At 42.5% G+C, this 23,554-nt stretch overlaps 1 protein-coding gene across 1 annotated transcript in view; it reads right to left on the bottom strand.

The window, feature by feature from the left end:
* LOC136880860 (uncharacterized) overlaps nucleotides 1-20,544 on the bottom strand; it is a 344,256-nt gene extending 323,712 nt beyond the window's left edge. The window contains exon 1 of the mRNA XM_068229151.1: nucleotides 20,304-20,544. Coding sequence (XP_068085252.1) covers nucleotides 20,304-20,544 — 241 coding nt within the window. The remainder of the gene's footprint in view (nucleotides 1-20,303) is intronic.
* Between the last annotated feature and the right edge of the window lie 3,010 nt (nucleotides 20,545-23,554).

The following is a 23,554-nucleotide window of genomic DNA, read 5'->3' as shown; positions in this document are numbered from 1 at the left end:
GAATTACGGCGTTTGGAATTTGAAAGACTTGTTTCCTCGTCGCTTTTTAACCAAATGAAATTTTCCTCTAGAAGCCTGATTTATTAAAGTAAATGTCTTTGAAATTGTGACAGAACATCAAAGACTGAGGACCACGAGATTGTGCTACAGGTTAATGTTTTTGGCCGCTCTTCTTTGTGAGTCAATAAAGAGTGGACCTGTGTTTCAACAGAGACATCAAACTTCGGTTGCTGGAAGCGCTGTAAATCGCTATTTGCACGATCACATCAACACATACACTCACGGGAAATGGAAATGCTGTATGCTTTTATTGACAACTCTATTTGTTCTCTTTATACACTTTCACCATCTCTGTACATTCTCTGTTCGTTCGCAGCCTTTGAAATATCCAACAGAGGTTGTGATAAAGCCTCACTTTAACATCGCAGTCATTTTTAAACTGAGATTGACTTGACTTAAGGCAAAGCGTATTGACGGAGTAATTGTAGACCTAACATTCTAAAGGGGCTAAGCGCCAATTTTTCAGATTTCATTTCATTGGGCGTATTGGTAGTACATCCATTTATGTGCTCTGTCGTAGGTCAACTGTAAGTGACTCACTTGCTGGGCTGAGTGGCTCAGACGGCTGAGGAGCTGTCTTTCTGACCCCAATATGACAGGTTCGATCCTGGCTAAGTCCGGTGTTATTTGAGGTGCTCGAACACGACAGCCTCGTGTCGGTAGGTTTACCGGCACGTTAAAGAACTCCTGCGGGACTAAATTCCGGCACCTCGGCGTCTCCGAAAACCGTAAAAATGTAGTCAGTGGGTCGTAAAGCCAATAGCATTATTATTAGTGACTCACTTACATGCCAGCAGATGATGCTTGAGGTATCTCCTCGGGTACCCTTGTTTTATTGGTGCCATGTGAGGCCCGTTTGCAGTTCTTCAGACGTGTGTAGGTTCGACTAATTTAATCATGCTTTTGATGTAATGGAGGGCAATAGTGAAAGAAAAGCTGTCGGTTAACATTGATCTAAGAAATTAAATGTCATAATATGAGGGTTGTAAATATAGTAGTGGCAACATAGTCCAGACACTCGCAGGAGATCGGGCATGCGCAAATAGGATATGGGAGTGGTCAGGTGGCGCTGTTGTCGTCGTGTAGTGTGCATTTGACGGACATCCAGTTGTGATTGTTGTTGATGTGTGGCGTTGAAGTGAAGAGTGTCGGTTGAATTCGCCGCTCTAAAGCATGTTTTCAAAAGTTGATCAGCATTCGTGGATTAAAATTGAGGTTTCCTATGGCAAAAATGCATCGTAATGCTAGCGAGGATTACGTGAAGCCCGTGGCGAGAATGCATTACCGTATAGGACAATTGCACGATGGGTTAAGACGTTTCGTGCGGGTCGAAATGAGACTGAGGATTTGCACCGCACAGGTCGGCCATCCATTCCTCAAGATCAGATTTGCATCGTGAGTGGTGTCGTTTTTGTGGACCATCGAAGGACTGTTCGGGAATTATGTGGTGTCCCGTAGGGTTCCACATCAGTTCACAGAAAGGCACCGGTATGCAATGGCTAGTATCCACCTGAACAAATACTGCAACGAAGGAGATGAATTTTTACAGCGTATTGTCACCATTGATGAGAAGTTGGCACGAGCCTACGAACCTGAATTAAAGCGTAAGACGAATTAATGGCGTCACCCAGGTTCGCCACGTCCACAGAAATTTGGTCGGGTGAAGATTATGCTGATTGTAGCATACGACTACGAGGGAGTTATTCTTTCGCATACTGAAATGGCGGATGGCTTTTAGCGCCGGCAGTGTCCGAGGGCATGTTCGGCTCGCCAGGTGCAGGTCTTTTCATTTGACTCCCGTGGGCGACCTGCGCGTCGTGATGAGAATGAAATGATGATGAAGACGACACATACACACAGCCCCCGTACCAGCGAAATTAACCAATGGTGGTTAAAATTCCTGACCCTGCCGTGAATCGAATCCGGGACCCCTGAGACCAAAGGTGAACACGCTAACCATTTAGTCGTGGAGCCGCACTTTCGCATGCTATGCCTGAGGGACAGACCGTCAACAGCGACTACTATTGTCGTTTTCTGGAGCGACATCTGGTGTCCTGCTATTCAGCGTGAACACCCTATCGTGTTGCATAGCAACTCACGTTTCCATGTTGCAAACAATGTGAAGCTGTTATTGCAACGGTGGCATTGGGAGGTCTTAGAACATCTTCCGTACTCACTAGACATGCGTCCTTGTGACTTCGATCTGTTTCCGAAGCCCCCGATTTCCTAAAGTTGCTTATGTAATCCGTCGTTGTCATCAACAGAGAACGCATTGAGAAGAGTCCCAACGTCTTCGCGACATTCAGCAAAAGACTCTGCGGGTGATTACATTGAAGGAACTGTGTTTGTTAGTTCAGGAAATATTGCAAGAACTTTATTTACAGTCGTCGTAACAATGTGAAAAGTTGAGCATATACAACATGCTCCGGCAAAGAAATCCCTCATGAAATATATACGTATTTTAGTGGCATACAGCTGTTTTGAATGCATTGAACATAGATATCTGGCATAAGGCCATAGTTTCATGACCAGTGATCACCATTTCGCTTTAATTGGAAAGCGCAAAAGGACACTGAAATCCTATTTACCTAATGAGGTAAAGGATGTGATTACATCATCCCAGCCTTCCCAAATATTTAAAGTAGAGAGGATAACATCGGGTGAATTCGTTGACTTCCTAACTGCGGCTGATAATGTGTTAAATATTACATCAGGTATTCAAATTACTCATCCCGGTATGGTGTATGTTACAAGATCACACTCAGATATGGAAGATTTGATAGAGTGAATATACTTAAAAGAGACAAAACCATTAGTCAAACCACGAGCAAATATTTAACAGCTGAAAAAAAGTAAAGGATCTGGAAGAAATTATTCAATATCTCTCACAAGAACATTGCCAGTTTTATGTTGATTTGTGCAGTACAGAAAAAAAAATGGTATGTTCCTATCGTGAAGTAAGATATTGGACAGAAGTTATTATTATTACTATTATTATATTATTATTTTATAAGTTGTTTTACTCGTACGTCGCACCGACGCAGATAGATCTATATAAGCCCAAAAAGCCTATATCGTGTCTATAAGCACGGGCCGTGAAAGCATCAATGGGAAAACAATTACAGCCTGGGTTTCAGCGGGAGTCACAGTAGCTTACTTGCCAGGCTCCATCCTGTGAGCTCGGAGGTTCGTGTTCATATCAGTGCCCTGGCGACGTTCTTTTTTCTTCGATAGGTGCTCTAAAGCCGACTTTAAGCTACGTGCAGATTAAGCAACACCGCCTTGCAAAGCCCATTTGAATTCGCCCACCAAACGATTTGATTGGCTAACTTCAGCAGCTAATAAAATGACAACAACGCGAGATATCGAATTCTTCTTTTTAAATTATTAATCAGTATGGCCAACCCTGTAACGCTCATGTACCCGGTTCACGTCGTTTCTGACAATCCTTTATACTGATCGTGAATGGCAGCTACCGCTATGTTTTTCTAGGACTAAGGAAGTTCAAAACTAAGACAAGGATTTTGGAATTGTTACCTGGTCTCCATCCATTAGCCATGTGACGGATATATTCTGCAGTCCATACGCTTATCATTTTTTATTTTTAGATTGGCTTTACGTCGCACCGACACAGAGAGGCCTTATGGCGACAATGGGGTAGGAAAGGGATAGGACTGAGAAAGAAGCGGTTATGACCTTAATTAAGGTACAGCCCCAACATTTGCCTGGTTTGAAAATGGGAAACCACGGAAAACCGTCTTCGGGGCTACTGACAGTGGGGTTAGAATCCACTATCTCCCTGATGCAAGCTCACAGCAGCGCACCCCTAACCGTACGGCCAAATCACCCGGTCCCATATTCTTATTTATAATGCGGAACTGTAGGTGTTTCTCTAAAGCCGGGTCTCCACTGATTAACATTTAACAACAACTTGTTAAAAATGACATGTATACGAATATTTTATTCTTAGTTGACTTAACATGTTCACTTGATATGTTGAATTTAACATATTTAACACGTTGGCATGTTTTCCGGTGGGATTGGAAAACATATTAAATCAATTCATTGCTCGTGTAGCATCGGCATGACTTCGGCAAAGTTCGTGTAGGTAATCTACATTAAAATCATGCTCAGACACTAGGAAAGTTTTTAAATCCAAACCTGTCTTCTACTTAGCTCATTCAGAATTTCATTCTCATCAGGATTGTAATGGAAACAGAAATAGGTTTCAGACTCACTCGTGCAATTACAAAATTAAGTATGAACATCCGTGTAACGGGTTGCTTAGAAGGGCTGTGGACCAATTAAAACAGGAAGATAATTGTGTTCAATTAGTTGTATTTATTTGTTTCAACATACCTCTGTTTATTTGAAGAAAATGCAAAATCTAAAGGGCAAGAACATTGAACACAGCTATAACAAAGCATTAGAATATATTGTTGCAGTGTGCAGTCGCTTAAGTGCGGCCAGTGTCCAGTATTCGGGAGATAGTAGGTTCGAACCCCACTGTCGGCAGCCCTGAAAAAGGTTTTCCGTGGTTTCCCATTTTCACACCAGGCAAATGCTGGGGCTGTACCCTAATTAAGGCCACGGCCGCTTCCTTCCCACTCCTAGCCCTTCCCTGTCCCATCGTCGCCATAAGACCTATCTGTGTCGGTGCGACGCAAAACAACTAACAAAAAACAAAAGAATATATTGTGCTTTGTTAACCTAACGCATAGGGTGATCACCTATTTAAAAATAGTTTTGTAAGTTGTAACTGGTTTCAATATTGAGACGTAGCATTATCAATTAGTTATTATACGTCTTAAAATTATCTAGAGTATCTGGCAAATAATAATAATAATAATAATAATAATAATAATAATAATAATAATAATAATAATAATAATAATAATAATAATAATATTACCAGGCGAGTTGGCCGTGCGGTTAGGGAACGCAGCTATGAGCTTGCATCCGGCAGATAGTAGGTTCGAACCCCACTGCCGGCAGCGTTGAAGATGGTTTTCTGTGATTTCCCATTTCACACCAAGTAAATGCTGGGATTGCACCTTAATTAAGGCCACGGGCGCTTTCTTCCCACTCCTAGGATCCCATCGTCGCCATAAGACCTATCTGCGTCAGTGCGATGTAAAGCTAATTGTTAAAAAAATGATACTGTAATAGCAAAACATTAATGAAGAGACTTTTGAATATTTTCTGTGAATTTTAAAACGAAAGGTGCTGTCACTCTTGGATGTTTGAAGTAGTAATTAGTATCACACATTCCATAGATTTATGGAAGAGTGTAGGTAAAAATACAGTTGGCAGTACTGATTAGATACGGAAGTTCTTCATTACGGGCCTTAGAAATAATGTGAGAGGTTTAAAACATTAACATATTATAAAACAAAGACACTTCAGCCAAGTAAAAGGGAAATTGGTTTCAGACTGCGTTCCCCCTTTCCAGATAGATTTCAGACTCCGTTCCGGTGGGTTCTGGCACCACTGCATCCCTGATCCACATGCCTTCTATTCAGATATTGTCGTACCCCCAATCCCCTTTCCTTCCTTCCCAAGCAGGGCCGATGAACTAGATGTTAGGTCCCTTTAAACAACAAGAATCATCATCATCATCATCATCCTTCTCAAAATCTTGTATCAAGCAACAATGGGAATAACAAAGGCCAAATCTTCATCTGAGTCCATTGTTCTTGTTTGAAAATGCAAGCAACCACCTGAATGTATTAACACAAACTAATATGATGAAGTGACGGCCCCGTGGTGTAGGGGTAGCACGCCTGCCTCATACCCGGAGGCCCCGGGTTCGATTCCCGGCCAGGTCAGGGATTTTTACCTAGACCTGAGGGCTGGTTCGAGGTCCACTCAGCCTACGTGATTAGAATTGAGGAGCTATCTGACGGTGAGATGGCGGCCCCGGTCTAGAAAGCCAAGAATAACGGCCGAGAGGATTCGTCGTGCTGACCACACGACACCTCGTAATCTGCAGGCCTTCGGGCTGAGCAGCGGTCGCTTGGTAGGCCAAGGCCCTTCAAAGGCTGTGGTGCGATGGGGTTTGGTTTTGGTTTTTTAATATGATGAAGTAGCTGTGTATAAACAAAGTCAAGTTTAACATATTTACAAGTGTGGACACAATGTTAAATGGAACAGTATTTAACTTTTAACAGTTAGCATGTTGGTGGTGTCGCCAGTTAACATTGAACACGTTGTTAAATGTTAATCAGTGGAGACCAGCCTTTAGTCCACCTCATCCGGTTGGCCACAATGGAATTATCGTACAGTTGGATGCGTTATTATTCCATTCTTTCTATGATATCAATAACCACCAACACAACCGCCACCTCCTTCCCCTCCTCCAGGGGCCTCTACGGTCTACGCGAAGTTGGAGAAGGAAACCGAAGCGGGAATACCACCGGCTCAGGCTAGGCACTGGCTATAGGAAATCACATCAACGTCACCAACAGCAGGTCTGTCACTATCTCTCTCGCTACTTCAATAATCACATGCCACTTAGCATTTTATCTTCAAACCGTGCTTTAATAAATTCCAAATCCATAAAGCTACAGTTCCCATAAAAAGTGGAAGTGTCGATTAGAACATTGATTTTCGATATTATTGGCCAACTTTTCGATACTGTCAGCTGCCATCGAGTTGATGTGCAAGTTACGAGCCTTCCTGGTTGCTGGTATCGAATGGAAGATTCTCTTGAAACATTGGAACAACTCTTCTTGTGCATGAATGAGGCTCTCAGACATTGGTTACTGGGCAAGTGGCCGTACGGTTAGGGACGCGCAGATGTGCGGTTGCATTCGGGAGATGGTATATTCGAACCCCACTGTCGGCAGCCCTGAAGATGGTTTTCCGCGGTTTCCCATGTTCACACCAGGACACGGCTGCTTCCTTCCCACTCCTAGTCCTTTCCTCCCATCCCATTGTCGCCATAAGACCTATGTGTGTCGGTGCGACGTAAAGCAAATAGCAAAAGGAAAAAAATGACCTATCTGTGTCAGTGCGACGTAAGTCAATTTTTGAAGAAAGCAATCCTTTCTTCGTTCCTAGATCTTTAGTCACCAAGTGAAGGAGATCTTACAGCGAGCAAGTGATTTACTTCATTTCACACTGATTTTAACCTCCAAGTGAGATACGAACGTAGATTATGCAAATCTACACGATTTCTAACGACTGCCGATGACATTCCATTTACGCTAATTGAATAAATAAATAAATAAATAAATAAATAAATAAATAAATAAATAAATAAATAAATAAATAAATAAATAAATAAATAAATAAATAAATAAACTCTATCTTATCCACTGAGTGCCCAAAAGTCACGGGAAGGAATGTTCCATTAGCAAATGAGCCTGAGCATTGCGGCGTAGCTGAGCAGTCTGTCACAGACAACAGTGCCATGATGATGGCAACACGCCGCGAGTTAACCGACTTGGAACTTGGGATGTTCACCGGCGCACGCCGCATAAGTCATAGCATTGCGCAGATTTCACGAGAATTCAGGTTTCGAGGTCAAGAGTGTCGAGGGTAGATATTCAAAATCGCAGGAGAGAGAATGCTGCCACCCGCGTAAACAGCCACACGGGAAGACCACAAGTGTTTAACGAACGGACATCACGTTGCCTCCACAGAACTCTACTGGGTGTTCGATAGGCTACTGTGTGTCAGATCACCGCTCAGTTGAATGTTGGGAGTCAGGAAACCATTTTCTATCAGGACTGTAAGGAGGCAACTGCACGACGACGACTAACTCGTGCCCTTTGGCTGACACCTCGACACAGCTTAACGACGTGCATGGGTCCGCGAACATCGGCGATATACCATGAAACAGTGGCGGTTTGTAGTATGGTCCGATGAATCCCGGTTCCAGGTGTATCGACCTGATGGGCGCGTGAGAGTGTGGCGTATGCCCCATGAATCTATGGATCCAGCGTTTCAACAAGATTGTGTCCGGGCGGAAAGTGGCTCAATTCTGGCCTGGGCGGCGTTCTCATGGTCAGAATTTGGCCCCATTTTCTGGAAGCAGGGAGCGTTGACAGGTGAACGTTAAGTGGAAATTCTTTCAGATCATCTGCATCTCTTTTTGGCCCTATAGTACCGTGATGGAGATGGTATGTTTCAACAAGACAGTGTGCTCTGTGATGGCACGCAGGTGGTTGGAGGAGCACTCCACTGAATTTACGACAATGGATGCTGTCGATGCTGATGTACGCTCCATGAAATCCGCATCAACCACACAAGACCAATTGTGGGTAACAGTGCAAGATGTTTGGGTCCAGATCCCTCCAAAAGGATTCCAGCTCCTTGTAGAGTCGATGCTTTACCGTAATGCTGTCATTTTGAGGGTTCGCGAAAGGAGAAAGACGTTATTAACTTCACATTGAGTGTCTTACCATGACTTTTGGCCACTTAGTGTATTATGTTGAATGAGACACATAGTTCTCGCTGGTTCACTGCACATTTTCGAGGTTCGGTTAGCGCACTGTTTCTAATTAAAGTAATAATGCAGCCATTTTGTGAGTAGAATTATTGCAACCTCAATTTTTAGTACAGTTATTATTACCATCATCATCATCATCATCATGAATCTACCCTTGCAATTCCTCTTCACCATTCATTTGCGCATAACAATTCTTTTACTGTGACCGGTTCCAAACTTTGGAATTCCTTACCACTTAGTGCCAGGGACAGTGACTCACTAACTAAATTCAAGAAATCATACCGAGATTACCTGTTGAAACCTACCAACTGACGTGTGCGCTGTGCAGATGAGTGAATGAATGGTGATAGACTGTGTTTCTCTGGTATATGTAGTAGACATAGTCGATAGTTTTGTAATACGTGCATTTCGAGCAATATTATTTAGTATTGGTTAATGTACAGTATAATATTGTAATTCCTTAATAAATGTGAGTGGGAGTGATAGCGTGTGTGTTAGCATAATAATTCTACTAAATTATAAGTTAATATATATGCAGAAAAGTATTGTAGGTGTGTTTAAGTGTGAGAGAGGGTCGTGCGCCCTAACTTCGCCACTTAAGAGAAGAAAAATAAATATATAAATATAAAATAACATGTTATGACTGACTGACTGACTGACTGACTGACTGACTGACTGACTGACTGATTCATCATCGCCGAGCCAAAACTACTAGGCATAAAGAAAGAAAACTTTGGGAATACATTTATAATACGGTGTAGGTGTTCACTAAGGGAAGATTTTTGGATATTCCAATACTATAGTGGTGAAAAGGGGGTGAATTTTAATAATGAGTATATCTCAAAAACTTAACAGTTTAAAGATGTTAAAATTGGTGTTTGGGATCTCCTTTAAAAATTAAGGAAGACGCATTTTTTGTTTTCGGAAAATCCACTTAAGCGGGGTGAAAAGAATTGAAATTGGGTGATTTTTTTAAATGGGTTTATCTCAAAAAGTTAACAAGTTACAGACGTAGAAACTGATATTTGGAATATCCTTTTAAAACAAAGGAATGCGTATATATTTTATTGTCGAAAACATTTCAGAGGGCGGAGAAAAGACTGAAAAATTGGTTGAATAATGTGTATACTCATATCTCAAAAACTTAATATGTTGCAGACGTGAACATTGATATTTGGAATCTCCTTTAAAAATAAAGAAGCACGTTTTTCAGAAAATCCACTTAAGGGGGTGGTTAAATAAAAAAAATGAGTGTTTTTACAGTATATTTCAAAAACTGAATAAGTTACAGAAGTGGAAATAGGTATTGGGAATCTCCTTTAACATTAAAGGAACATGTACCTTTTTATTTTCCACTTGAGAGAGGACTGTTTCTCACACGTACAGTTCTATGCCGCATGGTCATCTCAGCCCCAAAAGGCAATACCACAAACGTGTTTTAAAAAGAAGTTCTGGGGTAAATGAAACTCAGTTTTTCGGTGAGATTTCATACTTCAGGGATTTTCAAATAATGTCTTAGTGCAGTACCGGGGGGCTACTACTTTTATCAAATTACGAAATCCACGCGAGCGAAGCCGATTTTAAAAGGTAGTAAATAAATACATAAATAACTCATCATAATCATCATCTTGATGCTACAACCGAAACTTTAGAAGTCTTGGTTTAATATTTTATGAACATCTGTTCTGGTCTGCCCACAGTAAATTTGTGTGGAGATTATTTTGAAATTTGTTTTACATAGCACCGAAAGAGACAGATCTTATGGCGACGATGGGTAGGAGTGGGAAGGGATGACCATGGCCTAGATTAAGGTACAGCTCCAATACTTGCCTGGTGTGAAAATGAGAAACCACATTTAGGACTGCCGGCAGCGGGGTTCGAAACCACTCTCTCCCGAATGCAAGCTACGTGGCCGAAACCGCGCAGCAACCCGCTCCGTAGAAGAAGGAATATTTTTGTTACCTTACCTCTGTGGTGATTATTGTTCTAAGGGAAAGTAGAACCAAGAACCTATTCCTTTCTATTGCTAATGAAAAGAATGGTGGAAGAGTTCCAACATTTCAAAGAATGTAATTAACGTTTGTTTTTTATCTCCCACTAAGTGTTTTGACGGTTTTTGGAGGTGCCGAGATCACAGAATTCTGTCTCGCAGTAATTCTTTTACATGCCAGTAAATCTGCCGATGTAAGGCTGACGTATTTGACCGCCTTAAAATACCACAGGATTGAGCCAGGATCGAGCCTGCCAAGTTGAGGTCAGAAGGTCAGTGCCTCAATCGTCTGAGCCACTCAGCCCAGTTTAAAAAATGAAGGCATCGTCTAAAGAAAGGAAACAACCACGAAGGGCTGAAATCTTCATTCAGTGACGAGTCAAGATTTATTCCTTTTAAACAATAAATATTTCCGTTGCTTTTTCCCTCAGCACAACCATCTCCATATCTTGACTACTGAAGCTCAGAATTTGAATTTTAAACTCTGTCATTTGTAAAGCTCGTAACTGAGAAGGGATAAAAGTGTATCTAGTCGACTTTATTTCACAGTACTAATCTGGAACCTCCATTTGAGATGATCAGAGCGGGGAATCTTTACAAAGAAGAATTTTAAGAGCCCGCAGTCTCCCAGCTGATAAATAGAGGACTATTTTGGCTTCTCCTTATGTAATTAATGGGCTGACACCAACAGCTTCACCTCTTTTAATTGATTAACACAAGCTCCCTCTGGAGCCAAGTCTCATGAATAATCCTCGGACGATGTTCACCGGACAATGGGCCATATAACGACACACGCACTCTCTCAGCGAGGACCAATGACACCACTCCGTGTTTTAAGAGACAGTTATGGGCTCGCTTCATGACAGCATATTCATGTGGAGATGATGGTAAGCTGTTAAATGGAAATGCTCGTAAGAGAGCCATCATTAGAGGCGGCTGGAATTTTAGCAAATGCGATCAATGCGAAAGGTGGTCAAATACTGCAGAAGTAAGTACATCTGACCCATTGAAACCAAACCGAAACCTTCCTTTACGTACAATGAAAAGCTCCAGACTGAGTACGGTGTATACTCTTATTCAAAGCTGTAGTTATATTAGTAAGGAAAGGTGTGAGACAGAGGTGTGCTTTGTCTCCCATAATTTTTAATCCTTACATTTATATTGTAGCAGACTCTGAGAAGGAACTAAACAGAATGATCACTGTTCTGTGTGATACATTGAAACATTACAAACTTGAAATCAATAGTAACAAAACCAAAATTTTAGTTGTGAGCAAAGATGGCAGGGAAGTTAATATAAACATAAGAATGGGAAATTCTAACATAGAACAAGTGCAACATTTCTGTTACTTAGGAAGCGTATCACTGAAGACAATAGATGCGCCAAAGAAATAAAAAGAAAAATAGCTCTTGCTAAACAGGTCTTTCAAAATAAAAGAAGTCTTTTAATAAATACCCATATAAGTTTAGAAACAATAAAGGCTTTTGTGAAATCCTTTGTCTGGAGTGTACTACTTTACGGTTGTGAGAGCTGCTCTATTGTAAAAAAGGAAAGAGATTCATTGGAAGCAACTTAAATGTGGATATGGAGGAAAATGACGGGGACATTCTGGACTGAAAAAAAGAGACGAATCGAGATGTTCTAAAGAAATCAATGAGCAACGGAGACTGATAAAGGATGTGGAAGAAAGGAAGATAAAACTTGTAGGTACCGGGTGAGTTGGCCGTGCGGTTAGGAGCGCGGCTGTGAGCTTGCATCCGGGGGATAGTGCGTTCGAACCCCACTGTCGGCAGCCCTGAAGATGGTTTTGCGTGGTTTCCTATTTTTACACCAGGCAAATGCTGGGGCTGTTCCTTAATTAAGGCTACGGTCGCTTCCTTCCAACTCCTAGCCCTTTCCTCTCCTATCGTAGCCATAAGACCTATCTGTGCCGGTGCGATGAAAAACAAATGGCAAAAAAACTTGTAGGTCATATCCTGAGACATAACAACTTCCTAGTAAACGTCTTTGAAGGGAAAATACTACGAAAGAAGGGAAGAGGAAAACCAAGGAAGACATACTTCGAGAATATGAGAAAGTTGATGGAATGTAAATACTACAAGGCAGTGAAAAGAACAGCAGGATTGAGAGGAGAATGGTGGAAGCGACAAGTGTATGATGATGATGCATCATTGCGATGGTAGGTGGCACTGACGAATGAAATTTTCTCTGACTACTTGCAGTGTATTTTTTCTGTTGCAGACATTATGGTTGAAGAACCGTACTGTCGGAAGCAGAATGGTCCGGTATTCATGTCGGGAACAAGCCGAGATGGTGATTGTGTATGGCCAAGCCAATGAAAACGGTCGAGTGGCAGCACGGCTATACCAAAACGAGTACCCCCACAGACACCAACCACATCACACAACGTTTCAAGCTATTTTTTTGCGTTTGTGTGACCATGGGTCCTTTCAGACAGACGAACGTGTAGGGAGGCGGCGGACTGTGCGTACACCAGATCTGGAGGAACAGGTTCTACAGGACATGAACCCTGGTGCAAGCTCCAGGCAAGTGGCCTGCCAACATGGTGTAAGCCAGATTACGATTATGTGTATCCTGCTTGACAACCGTTATTATCCCTATCACCTGCAACGAGTGCAAGGATTATCAAGCAGCGCATTTCCCTCTACAGGAATGATTTTGTCGATGGTTTTTGCACCAGGCTATCACAGTTATGGGATTTCTGTCGTCAGTCCTCTTTACCGATGAAGCAACCTTTACCAGATATGGCATCGACAATCTACATAATCGTCATCTGTGGGCTACAGAAAATCCCCGTGGAATGGTTGATCCGTCTCACCAGCATCGGTTCAGAATCAACGTTTGGGCAGGGATTCTTGGCGACCACATACTTGGACCAGTTATTATTCCACAACGCCTCAACGAAGGAACGTACCTGGACTTCCTGCAGAATACTCTGCCTGGATTGCTTGAGAATTGCCTTTGGAAATAAGACAGGTTATGTTGTTTCTGCATGATGGATCACCACTCCACTTCCGCATTACAGTTCGCCAACACCTCGACAACACCTTCCCCAGGCGCTGGATAGGACACGGAGGCCCTGTAGCATGGCCTCTTAGATCATCGGATTTAAACCTCCTGGATTTTGACCTCTGGGGACATCTGAAAAGCGTTGTGTATGCTGAACCAGTTCATGATGTGCGGACCCTTCAACAGCGTGTTCACAACGCCTGTGACGCTATTCGGTGAGAGGCCGCAACGTGCAAAAGGGTGAGGCAATCCATGATACGACGTCTGAACACGTGCACTGCAGCCCATGGAGGCCACTTTGAACATCTGCTGTGACGTGGATGCGATTCAGCTATGTACAGTATTCCGGGGCTATTTGTTGTCGTTGCACGTATACCGTCCATTTCCGGACACATGTTCGTAAGACATTTTTTCCTCCATCTCAAGTCAGGAATCAGTCCCTGCAGTTTGTCGGTTTTATTAAAGTTCATCCTGTATAAGGAGGAAGGGAAAACTGTTGCTATTTCGAAGAACATAAAAAACGGGAAGGAAACAGTTAATAGGGCATATACTAAGACATGACAGCTTGCGTAAAGGTATATTAGGAGGAGTGATTGAAGGGAAGTGGTACCGAGGAAGACCTCGCATTCAGTATATTCAGCAGATAATGGGAGACAATGTGGAAGCAATGCTGAACTCAAGAGTAGGCGGAAAATATAGCCGAGTGGAGAACTGCCACAAAGCAATCTACGGAGTGAACACTTGGTTTGTGGCTACACAAACTTCCTGCGATGTTTATTTCTGAGGCTTACACCTTTTTCTCGACATTTGAGCAAAAATGTATACTCCCTGCCAAGTAAGCGCAGACACTGCGTGAGCAATCTTACTCATTCTTCCCTGTTATATTGAAGGTAGTGATTTATAGTTATTTTCTAACTGTTAGGTTCGATTCAGTGTCGCCAACCATACAGTTTAGCTACCCTACGTCCGATACGATGTTCTACAGTTACTGTTAATTTTGCATGTTAGCACTATGTATTCGTGTTTTTCTCGTGACTTGCGACATTATAAAAGCAAGTTGTTTTACACAGATAGGACTTATGACGACGATAGCTCAAGGAAAGGTCTAGGAGAGAGAAATAAGCCCCAGCATTTGCCTGGTGTGAAAATGGGAAACCACGGAAAACCATATTCAGGGCTGCCGGCAGTGTGGTTTGAATCCACTATCTCCCAGTACTGGATACTGGTCGCTCTTAAGCGACTGCAGATATAGAGCTCGGTTCGAGATTATACGTATTGCCAATACCGTATTGTGAAAATCACTAGTGTTACATTTGCGGCTATACGTAAAGCAAATTTTCTTTTTCTGTAGAATTGTAAATCAGTTTGGGTAATACCAGCTAGGTATAATAACTGTGGCATGTTCGAATAAATGATGAACATATCATTTTATTAATACGGTGTTATTTCCTCCAATTAGAATGCATGGAATTCTATTAGGATGTACAAGAAGCAAAAAATATCTGCAAGAACTCCTCCGAAAAGTAAAGCAACGTTACCTTCTGTATAAAGATCAGTTCAGTTGAAATGGAAGGACATTTAATTATCAACCTAACCTAACCTCGTTTTGTCACGACTTTGGTACGGTTTGGAGATTTAGCCTTCCCGTATTATTGATTACGGCATACGTAGATGTAATATATTTGCTTGTGTGTATTTTTACCGCGTGGTTTCATTTCGGTCCGACAAATGACAGCAAATTTCAAGAAGGGAGCTGAATTATTTACACCAGGCAAGCACGGAGGAGTTCGGTTATAGTAATGCGTGTATCAAAATAAAGGCAGAAATACATAACATTTAAATGAGTGAGGGAGAAAGAGTATTTATTTCTTTAATTCCTCACTGAGCTTGAAAACAGACTTCATTATGAATATCTTTATTGAAGATTTACTTGGGTAAGGGAACCTCCATTATTGATACACTGATATTAGTTTATGCTTAACCCTCTGTGGGTGGGGGACGCAGATGAATAATATACCCACAGTCTCCCCTGCCTGTCGTAAGAGGCGACTAAAAGGGGACTAAGGGGCTCTCAACTTGGGAGTGTGGGTTGGCGACCTCGGGGCCCTTAGCTGAGTCCTAGCATTACTTCCATTTACTTGTGCCAGGCTCCTCATGTTCATCTATCCTGTCCGACCTCCGTTGGTCAACTCTTGTTCTTTTCCGACCCCGACGGTATTATAGCATTCGAGGCCTAGGGAGTCTTTCATTTTCATGCCCTTCGTGGCCCTTGCCTTTCTTCGTCCGTTACTTCATTTTTCGAAGTGACGGATCTCTTGTTTTTTTCTTTTTTTCTCTGTCTGCCCCCCTGTGGGTGGGGGATGCAGACGAAGAATACACCCACGGTATCCCCTGCCAGTCGTGAGAGGCGACTAAAAGGGGCGACCAAGGGATGATTATATTAGAACCATGAAAATACTTTTGATTAGTACCATCACACGGGAACACCTTGGATCGCCTTTACTTGCGATTAGTGCCACTATATTAGGTACACAATAGGTTTGTGGTTAGTAGCAGCAGAGAGCGGTTCACTGTGGGTTTCCAGTACCCGTGATTAGTATAATTGTGAGAAACACCACGGGTCTGGGCGTTGCCTGTGATTAGTACTGTGATGTTTGGGACATCACTGCATGTATTAAATTATTGAATTGTATAATTAATTGATAAGATGTATATATTTAATCACTGATAGGTCATTTTTAATTAATTATTATGTATATGTATAGGGTTTTAATCATCCATTTCACATCATCATTTCATTTCTTTGTATCGCGGCTACAACGTATTCTGAACGAACAACTTACTGTGTAAAGTATTTCAACATCATTCGTATTAATAGCTTGCAGTAAATTTTCCAATAGCAGGCTAATTTCAGCCCATTACCAGGAAATGTACGTCATCAAGCTTACGAGAGACCGTACCCCTTCCAAACTCTGAGGAGACAGTTGAAACCTGGTAAACGCCTATTTTTCGAAGTTAGCTACCTGACGCTTCGTTTCCGCGGGAAAGTTCAGCGTATGTGAATGGACGTAGTGAAGCAACATGCTGGATTCACAGCAATACATAGGGGAAGGGATAATACCTCAAATCTTACTGCACCATGTGATGTGGTTGATGGAGGGAGATTTTGTAGCTATATACATCAACGACAAGGGCTGGAGAGACACTTGGAAGGACACTCTTACGCAGACACTCTTACTTGAAGGATGATTCGACAATTCTAATCTATCATCGGAGAAAGGCTGTACGTCTGGACATCAGAGAAGATCTTAACTTAGTTCACTTCGCATTTGAGTAGTGTACTACTCAAAAGTTACTCTCATTGGGACCTGTTATCTCAATGACGAGAGGTAAAGTCAATGGGAGACCGGTTTTGACTGGCATAGGGCAGGAGAGATTTTGTTATGAATTTAATTACGCTACATTTCGGTAATACGGAAAAATACAAGTCTATTCTCTCCATGAACGTAACCCATGGTGGTTTTGTTATTAAAATTAGGAGTCATTACAACTTTATGTAACGAGTACAGTAGGAAGTGTTAAAAGCAGGAAAGTCATAGTACAACTAGTGTACTATGCACAAAGCAGAAGTAGGACTGGAATCCACAAGAAGAGATGACGCCGCCTGTGCGAGAGATACATCAATCATCAGCTACTACATAGATCGTATCCAGACAAGAGTCTACAAATGGTGAGCTAATGGCATAAATTACTGCAAGTCTACGCGTTACAATTCATGTTCTTAGAGTTTATTTCATTCAATTTTTATTTTGCTTCCGCAAGTTCAGATTTCGTTAATACGTTGTTAAGTCACGTTTTTCATCCTAATAAATAGTTGTTTTAATTTGTATCTTCTGAAATTATTATTAATGATCCTTAACTTCCAAGTTAGTGTACTTAATGGTTTGTGTTCCGTCACCCCAGCCCTGGGAGATTTTAGAGGCTCATTACGTGTTATTATTATTATTATTATCATTATCATTATTATTATTATTATTATTATTATTATTATTATTATTATTATTAATTATCAACTATCGTTTTGAAGCCATAAGCTTGAAGGCTGGCACCCATAGGATATTGTTTATGGAGAAACAATGAGATATCATTTATTTACACTGACTGACAGAGCAAATGCAACACCAAGAAGGAGTGGTCAGAACTTTATGCCAATTGCAGGGTAGACTGACGTCACTGAGGTATGCTCATGATGTGAAATGCGCCGCTGTGCTGCGCACGTAGCGAACGATAAATGGGACACGGCGTTGGCGAATGGACCACTTCGTACCGTGATTTCTCAGCCGACAGTCATTGTAGAACGTGTTGTCGTGTGCCACAAGACACGTGTATAGCTAAGAATGCCAGGCCGCCGTCAACGGAGGCATTTCCAGCAGACAGACGACTTTACGAGGGGTATGGTGATCGGGCTGAGAAGGGCAGGTTGGTCGCTTCGTCAAATCGCAGCCGATACTCATAGGGATGTGTCCACGGTGCAGCGCCTGTGGCGAAGATGGTTGGCGCAGGGACATGTGGCACGTGCGAGGGGTCCAGGCGCAGCCCGAGTGACGTCAGCACGCGAGGATTGGCGCATCCGCCGCCAAGCGGTGGCAGCCCCGCACGCCACGTCAACCGCCATTCTTCAGCATGTGCAAGACACCCTGGCTGTTCCAATATCGACCAGAACAATTTCCCGTCGATTGGTTGAAGGAGGCCTGCACTCCCGGCGTCCGCTCAGAAGACTACCATTGACTCCACAGCATAGACGTGCACGCCTGGCATGGTGCCGGGCTAGAGCGACTTGGATGTGGGAATGGCGAAACGTCGTGTTCTCCGATGAGTCACGCTGTTCTGTCAGTGATAGTCACCGCAGACGAGTGTGGCGTCGGCGTGGAGAAAGGTCAAATCCGGCAGTAACTGTGGAGCGCCCTACCGCTAGACAACGCGGCATCATGGTTTGGGGCGCTATTGCGTATGATTCCACGTCACCTCTAGTGCGTATTCAAGGCACGTTAACTGCCCACCGCTACGTGCAGCATGTGCTGCGGCCGGTGGCACTCTCGTACCTTCAGGGGCTGCCCAGTGCTCTGTTTCAGCAGGATAATGCCCGCCCACACACTGCTCGCATCTCCCAACAGGCTCTACGACGTGTACAGATGCTTCCGTGGCCAGCGTACTCTCCGGATCTCTCACCAATCGAACACGCGTGGGATCTCATTGGACGCCGTTTGCAAACTCTGCCCCAGCCTCGTACGGACGACCAACTGTGGCAAATGGTTGACAGAGAATGGAGAACCATCCCTCAGGACACCATCCGCACTCTTATTGACTCTGTACCTCGACGTGTTTCTGCGTGCATCGCCGCTCGCGGTGGTCCTACATCCTACTGAGTCGATGCCGTGCGCACTGTGTAACCTGCATATCGGTTTGAAATAAACATCAATTATTCATCCGTGCCGTCTCCGTTTTTTCCCCAACTTTCATCCCTTTCGAACCACTCCTCCTTGGTGTTGCATTGTCACTGTCAGTCAGTGTATATTAGTATTAAGGTGACCTGCCACGTCATAATTTTGTCACACATCTGTGGGCAGAGTGGGTACGTCCAAGTACCACTATATGAGCAACACCGTGGGTCTGCGTTGCCTGTGATTACTATCAACTACATGAGGAACACTACGGGAATACCGGCGTCCGTGATTAGTACACGTAGGTGAGGAACACCATCAGTTTGCGTTGCCTATGAGTGGCGCCGTTATGTGAGAAACACCATATGTCTGCGTTACCTGTACGACGTACAATACTTGTGAGTAGTACCATCATGTGTGGAACACCGTGAATCTACGCTACTTTTGATTAGTGCCCGAATATGACAAATACCATAGCGACAAGTACCATAATGAGGGGCCGTTGACCTGGATTTTGGACCCCTTTAGACAACAAGCATCCTCGATTCAGGATTGTGCTTTAGAAGTGATCCCTTGGTCAGTATTACTATCTCCGTGATAGTTTTTAGGCCGAATGCATTGATTGTTTTAAATTCATATCCATCCATTCATTCATCATGACATTTTTAATTTTAGTCAGTGGATGATTTTGAACTCTTAATTTGTCAGTTCATTTCGTATCATTAGGGACCGATGACCTAGATGTTAGGCCCTTTAAATAACATGCATCATCATCATCATCATCAGTTGATGGTTATGTCTCGTGATTTCAATATGTAACATGTCAAGTTGGCAGCACTGATGAGCCATTCAGAGAAAGATAATAGGGCGGGGATATTAGCTTTTTAGTGTACAGCCTTGTGTGTCGAGTGCTGTACTTCAGTCTCAAGCTTCTCTTCTGTCACTCTTAGCTGTCAGTGTCTCTGGATTCTCCTTCATATCCGCAACTTTCTTCCCAAAAATGGTTTTGCCTTGAATTTACTTAGGATTTATGCCTCTTTACTTTTAGATTTTCGTGCACTTCTTTAGACCAACAGGGATGAGTTTTCCATTTTTCCTGAAAAGCGAGTGTTCTATACGACTATCTCTCTGGATTCATTCTCTTTCAGTGTCAGAAAAAGGCCAGCCTATTTTTTCTGAGTGTGATGGTATGTATTTACGAGGGCTGATCAACAAAGACTGGGACCGATATTTTTCACAGATGTTTATTACTCCATTTCAATGTTTACATGATTTTTTTCAAATTAGTCCCATCCTACTTCAATGCACTTTTTATAGCGTCTCTGACAGTCCTTGAACACATGCTGCAGACCAATCTTTGTCAGGTCCTTGAGAATCGCCTCACTTTCCTTGAGCACTGCTTCAAAGTTCTCAAACCGAATGCCCCTAAGCTTTGCTTTCAGTGATGCGAATAAGAAAATCACAGGGAGCAAGATCAGGGCAATAAGGTGGATGCGGTACACAGGTAATGTTGAATCGAGCCAGAAACTGCATGACTCGATCTGCGACGTGAGGCCGTGCATTGTCATGATGAAGTCGCCACCCAGTCCGAGAAAGCTCTGGTCGTTTCTCTGCAAGGTGCTTCCTTATTGTAGCCAATACTGACGTGTAGTAACAGTAGTGTGAGGGGGAACTGCATGCTCGTAAATCATTGTCTGGTATGCGAAATTCACGTAGCGTCTACAAAATAGAGCATTATTACCAACCTACCGATACGAGAGTGCTGCCGCCTACGGACATTATACATAAAAACCCGCTCTTTTCTAATATTTATGTTACAGATAGGAAACTATCACGGAAGCTACAGGAAAAATTCAGTTTCAGTAGTTCAGTCTTTGTTGATCAGCTTACGTATTTACTCGAATCAGAAGCAATAACATGAACGAAAACCTATAACCTGTTTTCAAGTCAGTGACCGGGTCAGGATGGAATGAATGAATCCCCCATCTTGCGGCGAGGATAGCAATTGTGCCGGCTGCGGAAGCCTGTCGTACTCTTCTGGTGCAATGATTAATGACTGACAGATGAAATGAATGAAAGATGACAGGGAAACCGGCGTACCCGGAAAAAACCTGTCTCGCCTCCGCTTTGTCCAGCACAAATTTCACATGGAGTGACCGGGATTTGAACCAAGGAACCCAGGGGTGAAAGGCCGACGTGTTGCCGCCTGAGCCACGGAGGCTCCTCACAAGCAATAACATACAATGCTCTAAAGGAATGTTACAATTATACATTAGAAACTGAAAAATAAATAAAATATCTCAGATTAGATGATCTTTGCCCAGAAATGGGCCACTTTCATAGCAATGTCATAGCCTACCATTAACTCTTGTGTTGTGCAGGAATATGACCTCAGTTCACAGGTACGCAGGTGTAACATTCTCTGTTTCTTCCCACACTCGCAGAGATATGAATCCTGAAGGTGTCCCTATTTAAGTAAATTCAGTCTATATCTTACTACAACACTCCGAAATCTGTTCAGTGAATCAGAAATAACATCGAAACGAAATATTATTCGATGACGAATTAACCAGGTAAGAAAAAGTTGGTGTCGAAAATATTACGAATCACGCAAAGAATCGACATCCGGGTTTTGCTGAATCTTGACGTTTCGTGACTAATCGAAATCGAAACTTGTTATCTTTACGATTGTATTGTATGTTCCTCTACTGTCGTCGGATGCTGACATTTTCACACCTAAAACACCCGACAGACGACACAGACTACTCAACTATTTTTATATGGATTTAAATCTTGGACATTGACTAAAACTTCAGAGAAGAGGATCGAAGCCTTTGAAAAAAACTATCTTTCCCTTTTTTCCCGAATATGACCAACTATAAACCGAATACAACTTCTTGGCCTTTCTTCGCTACTCTTCCTAGAACCTCTTGATGCTTTCGCTTCCCATCTTCCTCTGATATTCAGAAATGATCCGTTTGGGTCTCCTTTTAGTGATTTCTCTGCAAATTATTTTAGACTGACGATTTTCCTTCTGAGCACTCTGTTATTGTTGACAATCTCCAGTGTAATTCCAACTTCTTTGGCATCCCACTCGACCTCTTCTACCCTCTTGGAGGTGGCCTTTAATCCCATGATGTATCTGAAGATCATTTTGTCAGCCGTTTGTCACCCATTCTTACCAAGTGTTCGTAGAATTTCAGCCTTCGTTTCCGTATTGTGTCCATCTTTTCAGTCTACTTGTAGAGCTCTTAATTTCTCATTTTCTTCGAAGACTCATCAGTAGTATTCTGTGGTTCCAGAATTTTCCTCAATCATTCTTTCCTTCTTCTCGAGTTCTTGCAGTCCTCCTTTCTATTTGTTTAAAATAAGGCACTCCGAAGCGTACAATCCTTCCGGTTTTATTACTGAGTTATAATTCCAGATTTTGGCCTTGTTTGTTAGACCTGTTCTATGTTAGCCTGTGGGCCAGATATAATTTTCTGTCTCTTGCCTGATTTGCCACTTTATCCAGTCCATTGGGTTGGATAAATTCTCACAGGTATTTGAAATTCTCTGTCCTTTTCTTAATATGTATTTTATTGTTTCAAAGATCCCGTGAGCTATTGCTGGTATTGGGACACTACATTAAAGAGCAGGCATAGTTACAATATTAAAGACAAATTGAATTATTGATAATACAGTGTCCACCTCTGTGGTGTAGTGGTTAGTGTGATTAGCTGCCATCCCCGCAGGCCCGGGTTCGATCCCCGGCTCTGCCACGAAATTTGAAAAATGGTACGAGGGCTGGAACGGGGTCCACTCAGCCTCGGGAGATCAACTGAGTAGAGGTGGGTTCGATTCCCACCTCAGCCATCCTCGAAGTGGTTTTCCGTGGTTTCTCACTTCTCCTCCAGACAAATGCCTGGATGGTACCTAACTTAAGGACATGGTGGTTTCCTTCCCTCTTCCTTGTCTATCCCTTCCAATCTTCCCAACCCCAACAAGGCCCCTGTTCAGCATAGCAGGTGCGGCCGCCTGGGCAAGGTACTGGTCATTCTCCTCAGCTGTATCCTCCGACCAAGAGTCTGAAGCTCCAGGACACTGCCGTTGAGGCGGTAGAAGTAAGATCCCTCGCTGAGTCCGAGGGAAAAACCAACCCTGGAGGGTAAGCAGATTAAGAGAGAGATAATACACTGCTGATAAAATTTATAATAATTTAAATCTGAAATACAATATTATTCAACGATAAAAATAAGGTTTATATAAACAGAAAACTGATAATGCGTTCATCTAAACTGACTAAATCCAAGAGTATTAAAATATGTCCACAACTGTTTCTTAATATTTCTTTTGAATTTATTAGAGTTTAAATAAGCTTTTATTGACTCTGGAATGGAATTAAATGCTATTATAGCCCTATACAGTACAGCATTAGTTCCATAATTCACCGTATTCATTCCAGGGATATGTATGTTTCCATGTTTTATCTCAATCTCTCACTTTGGTGCTTGTACTCCATGAAAAACCTGTTTATAGACGACTACTTAAAATGTCATACGCTTATCATGTGAGTAACAAAAATATATCGAACCAAAT

This window comes from Anabrus simplex, chromosome 9, assembly GCF_040414725.1.
Source record: "Anabrus simplex isolate iqAnaSimp1 chromosome 9, ASM4041472v1, whole genome shotgun sequence".
Lineage (NCBI taxonomy): Eukaryota > Metazoa > Arthropoda > Insecta > Orthoptera > Tettigoniidae > Anabrus > Anabrus simplex.
This window is presented reverse-complemented; position numbering and strand designations above follow the sequence as displayed.